The sequence below is a fragment of the Rhinoraja longicauda genome, chromosome 20 (assembly GCF_053455715.1).
Source record: "Rhinoraja longicauda isolate Sanriku21f chromosome 20, sRhiLon1.1, whole genome shotgun sequence".
NCBI classification, from domain to species: Eukaryota; Metazoa; Chordata; class Chondrichthyes; order Rajiformes; family Arhynchobatidae; genus Rhinoraja; species Rhinoraja longicauda.
This window is the reverse complement of record NC_135972.1, coordinates 3,212,441-3,231,609: the sequence shown is the minus strand read 5'-3', so window position 1 is coordinate 3,231,609 and position 19,169 is coordinate 3,212,441. Positions and strand designations below refer to the sequence as shown.

General features: G+C 41.3%; 1 protein-coding gene across 3 annotated transcripts in view; it reads right to left on the bottom strand.

Annotated features, from left to right (window-relative positions):
- wash1 (WAS protein family homolog 1) overlaps positions 1-19,169 on the bottom strand; it is a 64,178-nt gene that overhangs the window by 15,274 nt on the left and 29,735 nt on the right. Inside the window, exons 1-4 of one of the 3 annotated variants that reach the window (XM_078416744.1) lie at positions 14,568-14,657; positions 12,096-12,255; positions 8,168-8,279; positions 5,453-5,599 (exon numbers count right to left, since the gene is read on the bottom strand). In XM_078416744.1, the coding sequence (XP_078272870.1) occupies positions 5,453-5,599; positions 8,168-8,279; positions 12,096-12,235 (399 nt within the window). In that variant the 5' untranslated portion in view covers positions 12,236-12,255; positions 14,568-14,657. Of the gene's footprint in view, positions 1-5,452; positions 5,600-8,167; positions 8,280-12,095; positions 12,256-14,514; positions 14,658-19,169 lie in introns of those variants that run through there. The other 2 variants (XM_078416745.1, XM_078416746.1) reach the window with 2 other exon arrangements.

The window sequence follows — 19,169 nt, the reverse complement described above, 5'->3', positions numbered from 1 at the left end:
GGCAGACGTCAGCCAACAGGTCCAACAAACTGCTCAGTTCAGGGGGCGCGGCTGCGTTCTGCAGCTGCGGCTCACCGGCAGTCTCTCTGTCTTTTTATTTGTTTTTGTCTATTGTTATCGTTAAATGTATGTTTTGATTTATTTTTAACTCTGTTTATGTGGGGGGTGGTGGGGGAAACCTTTTTTCTAATCTCCTCCTCAACGGAGATGCGACCTTTATCGTGTTGTATCTCCGTTCGCGCTACGGTCTAACTCCGCGGCCTCCAGCTGGAATCGACCTTGAAGACTCCGGTCGCAGGGCCTGGACTTACCATCTCGGAGGCTTCGGCCGTGGGCCCTGCAGACCGCAACATCGGGAGTTCGCAGGTCCCTGGCTGGCGACCGGCTTTCGGGAGCTCCAGTCGTAGCAGCTTCGACCGCCCCGAAGCGCGTGGTACGATTGACCCGCTCGCAGGCCCTTCATCGCCCTGCGTGGCTCGGCCGCGGCACTTTCCATCGCCCGGTGGGGGCTCAGGACCTTCATCGGCCTGCTCGGCTCGGCCTGGGACTTTCCATCGCCCGGTGGGGGCTTCAAAAGTCGGGAGCCTCGATCGCCTCGTGGCAGCAGTTTGACTGCCTGACCACGGGAGAAGAATGAGGAGATGACTTTTCTTTGCCTTCCATCAAAGTGAGGGTGTGCCTGGAGCAATCACTGTGATGGCTGTTTGTGTTAAATTGTAATTGTGTGTCTTGTGTTTTTTATTGTTTACTGCCGGACCCTGACGTGAGAGGACGCTGGCGCTGTTTGTTCGCCGCTTCTCCGTCAGTTTGTCAGTTTGTTTGTTTTTATATTTTGACTGTTTTGTAAAGCGTCTTTGAGCATTTGGAAAAGCGCTATATAAAATAAATGTTTATTATTATTATTATTATTAGTACCTCTGCCAACTTGACTTATTTTCCCAATTCCCCCCCCCCTTCCAATTCTCAATTTACAATTACTTCTGAGATGTTACTTGTATCCTGTGTAATGAAGATTGATGGAAAATATTTGTTTAATTCATCTCTTTCCATTATTACTTCTCCAGACTCATTTTGTACAATTCCAATGCTCACTTTGATAAAGTTGTTTTCTTTTAAAAGAAACTCTTACTATATGTCTATTATTTCTGGCTAGCTTTATCTCATACTCTTATTTATTCTTAATACGATATTTTAATCATTTGTTGCTGATAGTAGTGATAGTATTGAACCAACCATCTCAGTCACATAATATTGATGCAAAGACCATGCCAGCAATCAATAATTGAATCACAGAATGCTTATGATACAGAGGGTTTATCATTCTGCACACGAGTTGGTTGATAAAGAGCTCCCTTCCTGTCTACCACCACTTGATCCATACCCCTCCTGTCAAGTGTCTTCTAGTACTCACTGTTTTTAAATGATGCAAGAGACAGATTTCTGTCTCTACCACCTTTTCAAAACTGAGTTCCAGACTCCACCTTTCTCACTGGGTACAAACACTTATTAATTTCCCCATCTAACAATTATTTTAAAATCTCTACTGCACGATTTTTGATCCCACTGCTCAGGGGAAATAATCCTTCCTATTCAATTAGACCCCGTGTATTTTTATGCAACTCAATTAATTTTGCCCTCTGCCTCCCCTATTCCAATGGAAACAACTCTAACCTATCCAATTTTTTGTCATAAATATAATGTTCCAGTTCTGACATCCCAAAAGCCCCTCCTTTTCTTCTTCAGTACAATTGCATAATTCCTGTAACATGGTGACTGGAAATCAGAATACGACTCAAACTGTGGCCTGACAAAAGTTGTATACAATTCTATCATCATTTCCCTGTTGTTATATCCTTTCTGGTTAATAAGGAAAAGCATTCCAAAAGTCTGTTCAGCCACCTTTTCCACCTGTCAAGCAACCTGGTGGATACAGAGTGCAAGCTCTGTCTATTCCTCCACATGGACCCTTTCATCAATGCGTATTGCTTTCTCTCCTGCATCCCCCAGTGATGCACCTTGCACCTCACTGGACCAAATTCCATTTGCCTCTGTTGACCAAATAATCCACGTCCTTAAAAACTTTCTCCCTTTCAGCATTTGCAGACTTATTTTAATGTGCCCCAAACATTCAATTTTAAAGGGGCAAAGAACCGACCTTTGTAAAACACGAGGTAGACACAAAATGCTGGAGTAACTCAGCGGGTCAGACTGCATCTCTGGAGAGGGAATGGGTGACGTTTCAGGTCGAGACCCTTCTTCAGAATGATTATAAAACACTAATGGTAAAATGTCTTCACTTCATAAAATTACTCGCTAATTATTACTCACAGATGCCTGCCACTGCACCAATTTTAGAGTTAATTTGCTACACTCCCTTCAATCACAGGCATATTTATCTTCAAATGCACTTCCTCACTGGCCCTCCTTGTTAAATCAGCAAGAAGAGATCCAATTTGGCCAGACATAACTGTCCATTAACAAATCTATCCTATCCTTCATTAATCTGTGCCTTTCTAAATAAAGTTTACACTGTCCATCAGAGTGGAGTCCAATATTTTGGTCACCACTGAAGGTGCACTAAGCTGTAATCATTTGGGTTGTTCCTTCAAAATGTCCCTTTTTAAAATGTAATACAACAATGGAAGTCCTTCAGTACCATTCCTATAGGTTACATGATGGCTGATGGCAAAAACTATGGGGAAGAGAAAAACAAGATGGATTGTATAGGATTGGAACTGATGTTCAGAGGAAAAACTAAGCAACAATACTATTTGTTGCCTTTAGTAATCAATTTTATTGTACTTCTATAAAAGTACAAGAGTTTCAGAAGCAAAAAGTAATGAAAGGTGTTCCTCACACCACCTAATGGGTCATACGGCATATTGTAAGAAACATCTGCAATCTCTCAAGAATGTTTAAAATAGTATTTATTTCATGAACAAGACCAGAGTTAAATATAATGCAGATGGCAGATTATGGTTTCCAAAGGATGTCTATGAACCAACTGGGTTGCTTTTATGATACTGAGTAAAATAAATCAGAAATGAAATGCAATAAAAAAAGTATTTCCTAGATATTGTTTTCTATGCACTTTGGTTTTCAGTTCAGTACAGTGTGCACAGTACATAATGAAAGTCTGAGTTGTGTTTCCCTCTGCAGAATGACAGGTCATCAGCACACATCAGTGATGTCAGTCACATGTAGTGCCCTTTTGACATAGCTGCTAAACGTTGGATTGCAGATACATGCTACAGAATGTACGGAGTTTGTACGTTCTCCCCGTGACTGGCGTGGGTTTTCTCCGAGATCTTCGGTTTCCTCCCACACTCCAAAGACATTCAGGTATATAGATTAATTGGCTTGTTAAATGTAAAAACTGTCCCCAGTGTGTGCAGGATAGCGTTAATGTGCGGGGATCGCTGGTCGGCGTGGACGGTTTCTGCACTGTATCTCACAACTAAAAGACCCTGGCTGAAACAGCAGGCTTAAGCAAAAGGATACTAAACCACACAGACATTCCTTTCAAGGCACAGACCTCAGCTAGGTTATTATGGTTAATCTGATTCATTTTCAACAACGGACCAGATTTTTGGGCATTTTTCTGGTCAGCCCTCTCCACTTGTGAATGTGAGAAATGTTGGGACAGCCCCAAGTGCTCCAATTCTCTCTATGGTTTTCCACTTTTGCATTTCTTCCCCATCCCCAATCTTACATTGGTGAAGTGGGGTGCCCATACCGTTCCCATACCTGTCCCAGCTTCTCTCACCCCAAACAACCCTAGAGGACGTGCAGTGAAGGGGAAAGATATTGCACCGCAAAGACTACTTTGCATCAGTCTGAAGGGTCTCGACCCGAAACATCACCCATTCCTTCTCTCCAGAGATGCTGCCTGTCCCGCTGAGTTACTCCAGCATTTTGTGTCTGCCTTCGATTTAAACCAGCATCTGCAGTTCTTTCTTACTTGTCAGGTAGACTACTTTGTCAGGCTTGAATAACAATCATAAGATTGTCACAGCATGGAAGGTGGCCAATTGGTCTATCAAAACTGGACCAGGTCTATGCAAAAACAATCCACCAGAGGCATTCTCCTGCCCACTCCCCATCTCTACAACATGTAGCATTGAATTATTCATTGCTCTATTAGTTTTCTGTTCCGATTCACTTTGCATTGTAAATAAATAATCTACTGCTTTAAGAGATTAATATGTGCAATGTATTAACCATAAATGCACAGCACAGTACTTCAAAGCAGAGGGACATGACTATTTTAGTTTATTCACATTAATTTTTAATACGGAAAACATTTCAGCCTCCTGTGCAGAGCACTTCATATTCATACGACACATAGTGGATCATCATGATAGCTTAAAAAAGACACAGAACTGGAGGAGTAACAAACTTGGTGTCTCATTGTTTGTTTACTTTATAATTAATTAAACACATAATTCATGAGCATGTTGTGGTAGCTAGAAGTTCCCAATAACCCAGAGTATTCCAGGGGCTGGCAGCAAAAAGCATTCATGTGAACTCAAGAATGGAGTAATTGCAGGTTATTATTCTGACAAGCATCTGAAAAAGGTAAATCCTCTCCTTTTAACATGTAAACAAATACAATCTTGCTAAAAAAAAAAACACCCAAATGTTCTGGGGATTCTGCAGTTGGCTGGGGTCGGGCCTGGGGCATGAAGCGGAGCGGCGGGAGGTGAGGGGACGGCACGGTCGAGGTGTATGTGGAGTGGCTGCTGGAGGTCCTGCAGCAGTCTGGGGCTACATTGGATTGAGCACCACTCCAAGAGGCTGAGCGCAGATCGGATGTGGCCTGCAGCAGCGGAGGACGTCAGAACATCACCTGGCCAGGCCAACCTCTGCAACTCTGACCCAGTGCTGCCGCTAGGACAACAAGACTTTAAGGCCAAGTTAAGACTCAACATTTTTAACAACTTTGGACTTGAATCACACAAAATGGCATCAGAAATGTGGTAACTCATATACTGTCTCAGTGGTTTCTACTATTCTTATGGTCTTGTACTCGAGTATGATTGTGCCTATATATAGTGTGATTTTTACTGAAACAATGCAAAAAAGGAATTTCACTGTACAATGAAATGTGACAATAAAGTGCCATTGAACAAAAAAAGAAGAGAATTATGGGTTTTCATTCTGGATAAACTGTGCACCTAGAGCAAGAGAATGTCCAAATGTAATTAATGAGGTACAGCATAATGTTGCAACCAACATTATACTGGAAGTGTATAAGTGAAGCGAGTCTGAAGAAGGATCCCGACCCAAAACGTCACCTATATATGTCCTAAGAGATGCTGTCCGACCGTCCTGTGCTTTACCCATTCTTGTTGCTGAGAGACAAGAAAGACTCTGGAACGGTCGGTCCAAAAGGTTAAGTGGGTAATTCTGACACATTTTCAGAAAGGAGGAGTTTATGAGCGACCGATACCTGTACTGCTTTCTCATCCAGAGGTTTCAGCTTGCTGTGAATCTTGTAGCGCGGTCGCTTCTGCAAAGTGGAGCCATCTGCACCAGTGAAAATTGAAACGTAATCCTGAAGCCTGTCAGGTGCAGGGTACTTAGCACTGGAAAAGACCTGTAAAAGGCAAATTACACTTTGAGTCAGCATTAGCAAAACAACAGCACATTGTCAATTCCACAAAAAGGTGACTTAGAGCAGTATAGCACAGGAACATGTCCTTCATCCCACAATGTATTTGATGCCTAAACTAATTAAATCTGTCTGCACATGATCCATATCCGTCTATATCCGCATGCCTATCTAAAACCTTCTTAAATGCCACTATTGTGTCTTCCTCCACCCGTGGTAGTGCGTTTTAGGTGCCAACCACAGTGTAAATAGAAAACTTGCCCCACAGACCACTTTAAACTTTGCCCCTTTACCTTAAAGCTATGAATAATATATTCCTTTATTCGTCCCACACCGGGGAAATTTACAAATGTCCTTTGGTCTTTGATATTGCCAACTTGGCAAAAATGGTTCTGATATTCCAACCTATCTGTGCCTCTCATCATTTTAAATACTTCTGTCAGGTTTCCCCTCAGCCTCTTGACACTCCTCAGAGTTTGTCTAACCTGTCCTTATAGGTAATACCCACTAATCCAGACAGCATTCTGGTAAACCTATTCTACACCCTCTCCAAAGCCTCCACATCCCTCTGTAACAACTCCAGCCTAATCCCCCATAAGCCCCATGGATCAATGACAGGACTTCTACAAAAGATAGGCAACATGGTAAAGGAGACAGATTATCCTTATAATTAAAGATTGGAATAAAGGAAGTAGATGAAAAGAATACCAAAACAGAAAATAAAGTGGAATCAGTAAGGATGGACGTATGAGAAACAAAGAGTAGCATTGGTCTATAACTCTTCAAGCAAGAATGGTAATTCAGGGTACATTAATCACCAAATTAGAGGTGTAGATAACAAAATGTTGGAAGACTTTAATCTATATGTAGACTGGGCAAACCAAATCTGCAGTAATACCGTTCAGTGTACGGGTCTCAGCATCTTGAGGAACCAGTGAGGGAACAGATTATTTTTAGATCAAATGTTGTACAGTGAGAAAATGATGATACAGTACTTAACAGACCTTTAGGGAACATTGAACAGAAATTAGAAGATACAGCAGAAATTTACTCAAAAAATGGAAAGAGATTTAGTTCAATCTGAGACCAGGATCTTAAATCCAATAAATCAATCTATAAATTCATGATGCACATATTGTCTATAGCAGATTGGAAAACCACATTTAAAGGTATGACTGTATCAGCAACAGATAACTTTCAAAGAATTTCTAATTGTTTTCAAGTTTAATATATCTCTAAAGTTTAAAAAATAGCATGAAAAGTAATTCTGACGGCTATCAAGAGAAGTTAAGGATAGCCTGAGGTCAAAGGAAAACGTTTATGAAACTGTCAAAAAACAAAGCCGGAAGATCGCAGAAGTTTCAGTATTAAGCAAGGGAGACCAGTGCACTGACAGGAAATGAAAAGCAAGCGTACAAGAGAAGGCTGGTGAGAAACATAAAAACAGATTGCAAGAGTGCTGATAGATTTACAAAAAAGGAAAATATAAGCTGAAACTGCTTCTTCTTCATTTTTGTGGCCTTGGCATTGCTATTAACAGTGCTTTGCTGCTATTTTACAATTTCATGTCACAGGAGCAGAATTAGGCCATTTGGTCCATGAGGTCTACTCAATCATTCAATCATGACTGATCTATCCTTCCCATCTCAACCGTATTCTCCTGCCTTCTCCCCATAACCTTTGACACCCGTACTAATCAAGAACCAGTCAATCTCTGCTTTAAAAATACACAATGAGGCCTCCACAGCTGCCTGTAACATTGAATTCCATGGATTCGCCACCCTCTGGTTTACGTAATTCCTCCTCATTTCCTTTCTAAAGGTACGTCCTTTTATTCTGAGGCTCTGATCCTAGATTCTCCCACTAGTGGGAACATCTCCAAATCCACTGTATTCAGGCCTTTCGCTATTCAGTAAGTTGCAATGAGTTGCCCCATTCATTCTTAAACTCAGTTACAATGAGATCCCTCGTCACCTTAACACCACTTTATAATAATTATGACCGATGAACATTGCACGCAATAAATATATATATATTTCCATGCGGTAGATTTATAATTCATATAATATTCTTATAAATCTGTACTTTTTGAAGGGAGCAATATTCCAGATTCATTAGGACATGAGATGTCAAAAACAACAGATATTATCTCCCTTCCCATTCCATGGTACACTGTCAGAAAATGTTATAATGTGGAATTTAATTTGCAGGTTTAGATTTTGACAGTGCAAAGCTAATCAAAATAGAAAACGGATTGGAATCAGGATTAATTGAGAGCAAACTGAAGCTCTTGTTACTGGCTTACGATAGGTAAATAGACACTTGAGTGGGTGTGCAGACATCAAGTCAAGGGAAACTCAAATTGAATTAGAATGAGAGTACAGATTCCCCTCCCTCCCACATTTTACACTGAAAATTGCAATACATCCAAATTAAAATTGCGCAATAAGAGGGTCAGAGATAAATAATTCCAAATTTATGACGCCCTGTTTCCATGAAGAAACTCAAACCAGAATCCCAGTTACACAAGGAAAATCATGTACTCAGCCTCACTTTAGTGGCTTTCTTGCTGCCTTTAATTTTCTTGATCTTGGCTTGTGCCAGGTTGATCCGGTCACTGATGGATCTCAAACGAGTTTGATTACTTTCCACATTTTGGGAAACCCTGCAAGACATCCTGTTATTATTATTTTTTTCTTACATGATGAAACACCATTATGAAAATGTACTTACCACGACTCAGTTATTATGTATGTAAGTATGGTAAAGACAGCTAAATGGATTCAAATCGATAGACGAAGAACAATTTTTAAGAACAGTTTCTCACAATGGTTTAGCTCTGAGGCCATTCTGCATACGGGTTTAGAAGTTACAGATGATATCAGAAGAGGCAACAATTGTTAACACGTCAGCAGTATTGAGAAAGTGGGCTAAAAAGGTAGATGAACTACATTGGTAGGTTTGACCTATTGCAATCATCTCTCGCCCCCACCACGCCATATTACAATTTGAATTTAGGTCAGATACACAAGGTATTCTTCTGCAGAATTTTAAAGGCAGGTACAGCAAATAGTGAATCAGTCTTTATTGCAAAATGGTTGGTGTCAAGAAATTGGGAAGGAAGCATTGTTACAATTATTCAACTGAGAATGTCGGAGCCATTTATGTTTAGACTAGCTACTGTTGGCATATTATATTATTTTGTCTAGATATATCTTGCCGTATTATTTTGGACACTTGGGGGCGGTCATTAGATACACAGGGTTGTGTATATTTATGGGCATAAGGGACAGACATAGGGAGGGAGAGCACACATTTCTCACCAGACATGGACAGACCCGAGACTGAGCAGCCAGCTACAACTTGTATGTGGAATAAGGAAAGCCTGGTATGTTCATCTCCTTGTTTGTACAACTACTTCAATAAACTACCAATTAAACTGGAAATAACGACTGGAAGATGTTCTTTTGGGTCTGCGTAATATCACTCCTACTCCCTGTGTAGTAATGGCAATTGGAAAAGAAGTCACTGGAAAAGTCGGAAAGTTGCCATTACCGAGACTCCACCTGAAGTACTGTACATAACAGAAACTGGGGTTGTTTTCCCTGGAGCAGAGAAGGCTGAGAGGGGACATGATCGAGGTGTACAAGATTCAACAACGAGGGGACATAGATACAGGGTAAGGGGAGGGAGGTTTCGGGGGGATGTGAGAAAGAACTTTTTCACCCAGAGGGTGGTTGGAGTCTGGAACTTACTGCCTGGGGTGGTGGTGGAGGCGAGAACACTCACAACGTTTAAGAGGCATTTGGATGGGCACTTGAAATGCTACAACATTCAGGGCTACGGTCCAAATGCGGGAAAATGGGATTAAAATTAGACTGTGTTTGGTAACGGGCGGCGTGGACACGATGGGCCGAAGGGCCTCTTTCTGTGCTGTAGGACTCTATGAGAAACACAAGGAACTGCAGATGCACAAAACAAAAAGACAAAGTACTGGAAGCATATGCAGTCTGAAGAAGGGTCCCGATCTAAAATATCACGTATCCATGGTCTCCAGAGGTGCAATCTGATCTGCTGACTTACTCTAACACTTTGTCTTTTTTCGTATTGTACATAATTTTGGTTCTCTTCTGGTAAGGATATACTAGTATTGCAGTGTTTGAAAGGAGATTCACTTAGTTAATTATTGGGATAAGAGGGCTGTCCAATCATGAATGGCTAAAGAAATTAGATCTGTTCTTTGATGTTTAGAAGAATGAGATGCGATCTTGAAACTCTCAAGATCTTGAGGGAAAATGTCAAGAGTTTGCTACTCGTGAGAGAACAACTTCTTACAGAGGCTGGTGAATTAATAGAATTCTTGACCAAAGATGATTGTTGAGGGTGTCTAAAAAGAAAGTATATATATTTGTGAAAAAGATCAGGGTATTGAGACAAACTGCAGTGTTCCAAAAAATTGGATCACTGGAATCATGAAAAGTTAGGGATTGGCAAGGAACACTGTCTTTGTCAATCCACCCACATCAGAAAAAATGTTCTGAAAGTTTCACAGGATTGTCTGATACTTTCCAAAGTCTTTGGTAACATTTGGCACAAAAGATTTCCAAATCTATTCCTTCTTCATTGGACACCAGCAATGAATGTCCTATGGTTCCACAGCACAGAATGACAGTACATCAGTATAACCCAAATAGTGTGCAGTTAAGACAATTAAAAAAAACAACTTGTATTTCGAAACAAGGTTTGCTGTGTTGCATTTGGAAGAATTACATAATTTCATAGTTTGAATTAAATCATGGATTGCCAATTGATAAAAATATGACTACATCCCACCACAGCTCAATTTAAGTTTTTAGTACTGGCATTACATTCCAAAGAAAAATAATGTCTGGCTTGTTCAAGGAAAAACTCGCTCTATTAATAAACAAAGAAAAAGCATAATGTACAGATATTTTAAATTTTGGACTCAGATTTGTCCATATTCTCAGATTTCCTTTCAATACTTTTTATTTTTAAAACAGTCAATCTTTGAAGAAGGGTCTCGTCCCGAAACATCACTCATTCCTTCTCTCCAGAGATGCTGCCTGTTCCGCTGAGTTACTCCAGCTTTTTGATAGTTAGATTGAGCTCATGGGGTAATGGAATCAAGGGATATGGGGAGAAGGCTACTGATATGGGGATCTTATGTTCAAAGATTTTCTATGAAGCAAGGGATATGGGGAGAAGGCTACAGGTTACTGATTGTAGATGATCAGCCATGATCACACTGAATGGCGGTGCTGACTCAAAGGGCCAAATGGCGTCCTCATGCACCTATTTTCTATGTTTCTATGTTTTGTGTCTATCTTTGGTTTAAACCAGCATCTGCAGTTCCTTCTTACACATAATCTTTACTCCTAAACCTACATCAAATAACCTGCTTTCATTTTCTATACTAAAATAGATTAAAAAACTCTGCAGACCTGGTATAGATAAAGGCAACAGAGAGGCGGCAGACAATGTGGGGAAATGTTACGTAAAAAGCAAAAGGTGATAACATTGTTATAACACATTCAAGCAATATTGGGAGGAAAGTTATCTCCAGAAACCTCTGCTGTGTGCCTGTGATGAGCTTTGACAGAAACTCTATTCTCATTTCCTGTTTTGGTGCTTTTGATTACATACGCTATGATTTTCAGGTTTTCAGCAGAATCTACCATTGAATTTTCTAGATCAGGGAGGAATGCTGATTAGTCTTGCAATCATTCAAAAAGAAAATCATCAAAACATTAATTTTTACGTAAAAAGTTAGGATCTTATGTCCAAAGATTTTCTATGAAGCAAATGATGCAATTCTAAAAGAAAACAAGAAAAAGGAGAAACAAGGAACTACAGATGCTGGTTTACAAAACAAAAGACAAAGTGCAGGAGTTACTCAGTGGGTCAGGAAACATCTCTGGAGAACATGGGTAGGTGACGATTCACTGCTGTGCGTGTGGAGTTTGCATGTTCTCCCTGTGACTGCATGGGTTTCCTCCAGGTGCTCCGGTTTCCAACCCACAACCCATAGACATGTGGATTTATAGGTTGATAGGCCTCTGTAAATTACCCCTAGTGTGTAGGGAGTGGATGAGAAAGTGGGATAACATAGAATCAGCGTGAATGGGGGATTGATGGATGGAGAGGACTCGGTGGGCCGATGGGCCTTTTTCCACGCTCTATCTCTAAACTAAATTAAACTCCCCTGTATGAGCAGCACCGGAGACAATTCAAGTAATGATTATGTTATTTATTCACAAAATGCTGGAGTAACTCAGCAGGTCAGGCAGCATCTCAGGAGAGAAGGAATGGGTGACGTTTCGGGTCGAGACCCTTCTTCAGACTGATTATGTTATGCACTACTCACGCTGTGCAAAGTCCTACTCAATCTCAGCACACCAACTTGTATTCAACAAGCCTAAAGCCTAACATAAATCTGCTAAGAGACCTCCTAGGCCCATACCTATTGAAGACATCATTGGAGATTTTCTGGAGGTACTGAAGTGCATCGCTGATCTGGTGTATGGCTTCTTCACGGCGCAAGTCTGACTGGATGATTGGAACAGTGTATACCTGTCCTTCAGTGAAATACTTCTGCATCATTTTAATTGACTACTGGTAAACTGAAAAAAAAGAGAATAGTTACGATGTAGACACGAGGAACTGCAGATGCTGATATACAACAAAATACACAGTATGCTGAAATAACTAAGCGGGTCAAGCAGCATGGATAGGAAAGGTTTAGAGGGAGAAGGGCTAAATGCAGGCAAATGGAACTAACATAGATGGGGCATCTTGGTCACCATGGACAAGTTGGCCCAAATTGTTTTCGTGAGGTACAGCTAGGATTATCTCTGGAGGATATGGATAGGCGACGATTTTGGCCGGGACCCTTCTTCAGACAATGCCATTCTCTAGTTTTCTCTATAACTTACTGCCCCCATATTACCATCAACTTCTCCCACCCTCTCAAAATGCCCCAGTTTCTACCAATCAGAGTAGGGACTGTTTACAGCTTCAAACTAATCCATCAATCCTTGCTGCTTCAGGCTTCAAAGTGCCAGGAGGAAAGCCACATTGCCACAGGGAAAATGTGCAAACTCCAGACGGGAAGCAATTTGGATCAGGATTGATACAGGATCATTGGAATTGTGAAGCATCAACTCTGCTGATGATTCCACTGGTAAAGTTTGGTTTTAGAGATATAGCATTGAAACAATTCCTTTGACCCATCGAGTCCACACTGACCATCGATCACCCGTTCACACTAGTTCTATGTTATTCCATTTCTCATCCACCTCTTCCAAACTTGGGGAAATTTACAGAGGCCTACAAACCAGCACATCTTTGGGATGTGGGAGGAAACCGGAGCACCCGGAAGAAACCCACACTGCCACAGGACAAACTTGCAAACTCTACACAGACAGCACCCGAGGTCAGGATCGATCCCAGGTCTCTGCGCCATGAGGCAGCAGCTCTACCAGCTGCACCACCCTAATCAGGTGTTGTCTCTCAGCTGAAACTAAACAATGCCTCCTCATTCAAGCTGGATTGCTGAGAAGTGCAACAATTTTATGGCAAGTTCCTAAATGAATGCAGATTTCAAAAAAAAAAATCAGTCACACAAGAACCTCTGACTCACATGTATGTCATCCCAATCGACTGGTGAAACAGCAGAAATTTCTAAACAGTTAGTTCTTTCATGTTTTAACGGAAAACTGATAGATTTCTGATGTGTAAAAAATGCAGGCCAGTTTCAAAATGAATGCAAATTTCAAAAGCCATCTGCTCAAAATTGCACATCCGTTTCTAACTCATATGATACACATCATCTCAATCTATTAATTACATAGCAGTTATTTTCAAACAGACAATTCTTTCAAGTTTTAACAGCCACATTTCTTAAATGAGCGCAGGTTACCAAAAACCATCATAGTCATAAGTCATGCAGCACAGAAACAGGTCCTTCGGTCCAAATTTGCCCAAATTGACCTCTAGCTACACTAGTCCCACATTTGGCCCATATTCCTCTAAATCTTTCCTATCCACATAACTGTCCAAATGCCTTTTAAACACTGCAATAGTCCCTGCCTCAACTACTTCCTCTGGCAGTTCGTTCCATACACCCACCACCCTCTGTGTGAAAAACATGTCCCTCAGTTCCCTGTTAAATCTTTCCCCTGTCACCTTAAACCCAAGTTTTCTGTTTCTTGGTTTTCCCTACTCTGGGTAAAGGACTATGTGTATTCACCCCACACGATCTTGTACATCAATCAGTTGTATAACAATCTCCAACTCATAATACACATCATCCTAATCGATTAATTAGAAGCAGCCATTTGCAAAGTTAGGTAGGCACACAAAAATGCTGGAGTAACTCAGCATCTGTGGAGAGAAGGGACAGATGAAGTTTAGAGTAGACACACAAAATGCTGGAGTAACTCAGCAGGACAGGCAGCATCTGTGGAGAGAAGGAATGGGCGACATTTCGGGGCAAAACTACTTCCTCAGATTTGCAGTTAGTTCATTCCAAGTTTTAAGGGAAAACTTGCTGCATACATTTGTGGGATGAGCAGAGTTTCTAAATAAAGTGAATGTAGGGCTCCACCCCCAAAAAAGCAGCTGCACAATGAGTCTCCAACTCATATGACGGGGGGGGGGGGGGTCATCTTAACTCACTAACTACACAGTAGGTATTTGTAAAGAAGTCTGTTCTTCTTTAATACAAGGCTAGCAAACAGGTACTGTATAAACATGCACTGTCTGACAGCTCCCCCCAGCATTGAAGATGTGGGGGGGGGGGGGGGGAGCTCTGTTCGTGCGTACACGCTCGCTCGCTCCCGGGGAACCGGCCGCGCGCGCCTGGGACTTTAGGCGCCAACCTCCGGCCCAACTGCCAACCGCCCGCCTCGCGCCGCCGGAGCTGAAGCTTCACCTCAGTGGACGCCGACCAGACCCCGCTCCGACGCCTGCGCCGTAGCCGCCTCACCTCGCCCCCCCCCCTCCCCTATGGCCGCGCATGCGCTCTTCGCCCCCCGGTCGCCAGCCACGCCCCGTCCCCATGCCCGCGCATGCTCTCTTCACTCCGCCGTCGCCAGCCACGCCCCGTCCCCATGGCCGCGCATGCTCTCTTCACCCCCCGTCGCCAGCCACGGCCCCGTCCCCATGGCCGCGCATGCGCTCTTCACCACCCCGGTTGCCATGGAGCTGCGCACCACTGCTGGGTGAGGACCTGCTGACTGCTCGTTGCCTTTATTAGTAATTATCTTGCCGTTTTAGGCTCCTACTTCTTATTACATGCGTCAAATACCTATTGCTAATAATGTGAGCAGTTCTGGTTGCCCCATTACACGAAGGGTGTGGAGGCTTTGGAGAGGGTGCAGAGGAGGTTTACCACAATTAGAGGCACTTAGGGACAAGGAGACAGAGTTGGACAGAGTTAGATTGTCCAGCACAGAAATTGTAAGCTGAAGGGTCTGTTCTTGTGCTGTACTGGTCTACATTCTATCAAAATCTATCACATCATTCCTGTTCCTTTTTTGAGGAAGGACTGCTACTCCTTTGTTCAGTCTTTCTAGATAGATATAACACATCAGCTCTGGTGTTGAAAATGTTTTTCTAATTCTTGCAAAGGAGTTTGTAAACACAATCCATGAGTTTAAAAACAACAAGGACTCCTGGAATCCTCACTGAAGTACTAAAACATGGGATGTGTGTCTGTACAGTATGATCTCCCATTGCTGGGAAAGGAGGAGCAGGCCATGGGATTTCAGTGACACTGTAAACATGATCATCTTCAAAAACGGAGGCAAATGCAATAATCACAGTAGAGATTTTTATCCACATGAAAAATCATTGCAAGTACCTTTCACAACTGTCTCCCCCTAATGGCCAAAGAACTCATCAGAATCACAACGTAGATACCACGTTTTGAGGCATAATTGACATTATCCCACTGAAAATGTAAGGAAAGTTCAGGGAATGGCATCATTCACCAAGCATAGCCTTGCAAAAGAAATCAACAGAGATTAAGGAGGATAGTTTTCAAAATGTTCTGTCCATACAAAATTGTTACCATCATTTCTTCTTCAAAGACATGAAAATGGTGATTCTCACGAACAGACCTATCATAGACACACTGGATACAAACTTGACTGTTTCATTGCACCAAACTGCAAAGTCCTTCAATGGAATTATAATCACATTATCTCTAATAACCTCTCTGAGCTGCCCTGCAAGATATGCAGGTGGTGTCCAATGGTCATCACCTCCACCCTAGAGCAAAGATCACACTGAGTTCTATCTTCAAGTTTTGGTACAAAGAGAACACTTGTGTTTGTGCAAGGCAAGTTTATTTATATAGCACATTTCAGCAACAAGGCAATTCAAAGTGCTTTACATAAAACATTAAAGAGCAATTAAAAGCAATTAAAAACAGTCGTTAAAGAGAATAGAAAATAAAAACAAGCTAAAATAGAATAAGACAGGTATAAAATACAAGAATAATAGTGATGGTACACTGTAAGAAATTATTAATTATTTGATTTAATAAAAGGCAGCATCAAACAGAAAAGTCTTCAGCCTCGATTTAAAATAACTGAAGAGTTGCAGTGGACCTACAGTGAAGGCCAAGTTCCTAAATATTGGGGATAGACACAAAAAGCTGGAGTAACTCAGCGGGACAGGCAGCATCTCTGGAGAGAAGGAATGGGTGATGTTTTGGGTCGAGACCCTTCTTATTGGGATGTAATTCACTGAAACATATTCGAGGATGAACCTCATACTAAACATTTGGAAAACTAATTGTGGAGAAAACCTGGTTTAGAGCCCACCACACCTTCACCTCCTGCTGTGCACAACCCGCAGGCATTGCCACTTTCATTTCACTGCACATCGAGTATGTGTATGTGACAAATAAATTTGACTTGACTTGACTTGACTTGCTAAACAAAATCATGTTGGTATTGGTTTATTATTGTCACATTTACTGAAACACAGAGAAAAGCTTTGGTTTGTGTAAAAGTATTTGCATAGGTGAACACGACAAACCATTTCCAGTGGGCACATAAACTACCTATTTAATCCATATACCAATGTGGTAATGGCTGATTTAGCAGGAATAGGCTGAAGACGAAGGGTCGCCTATCTATTCCCTCCCTAGATGCTGCCTGACCCGCTGAGTTCCTCCAGCACTTTGTGTTTTGCCTAGGAATACACTAATATGGGTTGTCAAAATATTGCCCTTTTTTTTCTTAGAAGAGAAGGATATTGACCCCCACTGTCTTGACATGATAAATGGCATTTAAATTGAGTTCAGGGACAATTGATGTCTAGTCATTGTAGACCATTAAGCTGCCATTTTCAGCAAAGCTGGGAAAAATGAAACAAGTATTATTTGTCCCCACATCAAGCAGATCATTGATTTTGTTTAAAGGAACAACAAATGCATTATGATGATTAATAAAATTCATGAAATATACAGCACAGTCTCATAGGTTTCAGACAAACAAAGCACCAATTTGGAAAATATTCAAAAAATCTAAAAGCTGCTTTGAAAATGTTCTTATTCTTAAAAATAAAAGAAAGGCAGGCAGACTCAATAATGTATATAATGGCATACTTAAGTATGGAAGCAGTGGACTGTATAATTTAAAACCCCTAGAGTTACATACTTTGTCTCCCCCCGAGGAGTAATGGCGCTACTCTTAACAAAAGGAATAAAAAGATCCTCATTCAAAAGGATTCACGAGTCTCAATATTTAAAATTCAGGAAAGGAAAGTTTATATTGGTTACTCAGTAAAACAAATACATATATCTGAACTTACATTTCTAATAGGTTGCATTTGGCAGAAAGAAAAAGAGGAGAAAGGAAGGCAATGACAAAGACTTAATTTTCTGATATCACCATTTTGGCATTGTTTGGAAGAGGTCAGCCAGTAGTCACGATTTATTCTTTATTTAAGGATTGTAGAGGCAAAATATTATCTAATCAGGACAGTGAATTCAGAAATATTACTCCATCCTTCTCATTGCCCACTTTGCATAATCCAAATACACTTATTTTAAGTATGGAACGATTCTTCGTTAAAAAGTAATTTGAACTTCGGAAAATTATTTGCTCACTTTTTAGGGGATTCCTGGGATGGGATATTAATGTTTGACCACCAATAGTTGTCTTTGGCTTAGTTTAATTTAGGGACACAGCATGGAAACTGGCTGAAGATAGACACAAAATGCTGGAGTAACTCAGCGGGACAGGCATCATCTGTGTAGAGAAGGAATGTGCGATGTTTCAGGTCGAGACCCTTCTTCAGACTGATGAAACAGGCCCTTTGGCCCACTGAGTCCACATAACCAGCAATCACCCATACACCCATACACTCTGAAGAAGGGTATCGACCCGAAACGTCACCCATTCCTTCTCTCCCGAGATGCTGCCTGACCTGCTGAGTTACTCCAGCACTTTGTGAATAAATCACCCATACACTTAATAATAATAATAATGTATTTTATTTATATAGCGCTTTTCATATACTCAAAGACGCTTTACAGAGATTTAGAGAACATAGGGAAATGAATAAATAGATAAATAAGTAAATAAATAAACGAACAGAGAAAGGAGACAGAAGGTGAGGTGACCTTCAGTGGTTGAAGGCAGTACTGAACAGGTGAGACTTGTTCTATCCTACGCACTACAGCGAATTTACAGAAGTCAATTAACCTGCAAACTTGCACATCTTTGGAATTGTTGGGAGGAAACCCGAGCACCCAGTGAAACCCGAGCACCCCGCAGTCATAGGGAGAACGTGCAAACTACATACAGACAGCACCCATAGTCAGGATCGAACTTGGGTCTCTGGTGCTGTAAGGCAGCAACTCTACCACTGCACCACTGTGTCCCCCCTTTGGTGGTAAGGAGTACAGTTTCACAGAGTACTGTTGTTAAAGAGTGCCCTGCCCAGCATTTTGCTAAACAGGAAATTTGGCGAAGAGGGGGAAAATGGTACTGTGTTTCTATGAAAAAAACCCTGAGAATAGAAACAGTAGGTTTTTGGCCCCTCATGCCTGCTCTTCTATTTTAAAATAACAGCAATGATCTTATATTTCACTTACCAACACGAAGACTATATCCATCAAATTCCTTAATATAAAAAATATCTATATGTTTTCACATACACTGCCCACAGCGTTCTTGGGCAGAGAACACAAAAAAATCGATCACCCCCTGGGTCACACATATTTCTTCTCATCACAGTCCTGAATGACTGAATCTTATTTTGAGATTATGAATCTTGGTTCGAAACAGCCTAGCTTGGAAAATGTTATCCCTCTATATACCTTGTTAAGCCTTGCAAGATTTTTCTGTATTCCATGCAATCACATCTCATTCTTTTAAACTCCAGAGATTAGGCCTAGTGTGCTTAATTATCCCCTTCTAGGAAAATAAACCATTCCAGAAATCGATCAGGTGAAATTTAGTTGTATTCCTTCTATAGTAATTATATCTCAATAGACAATAGACAATAGGTGCAGGAG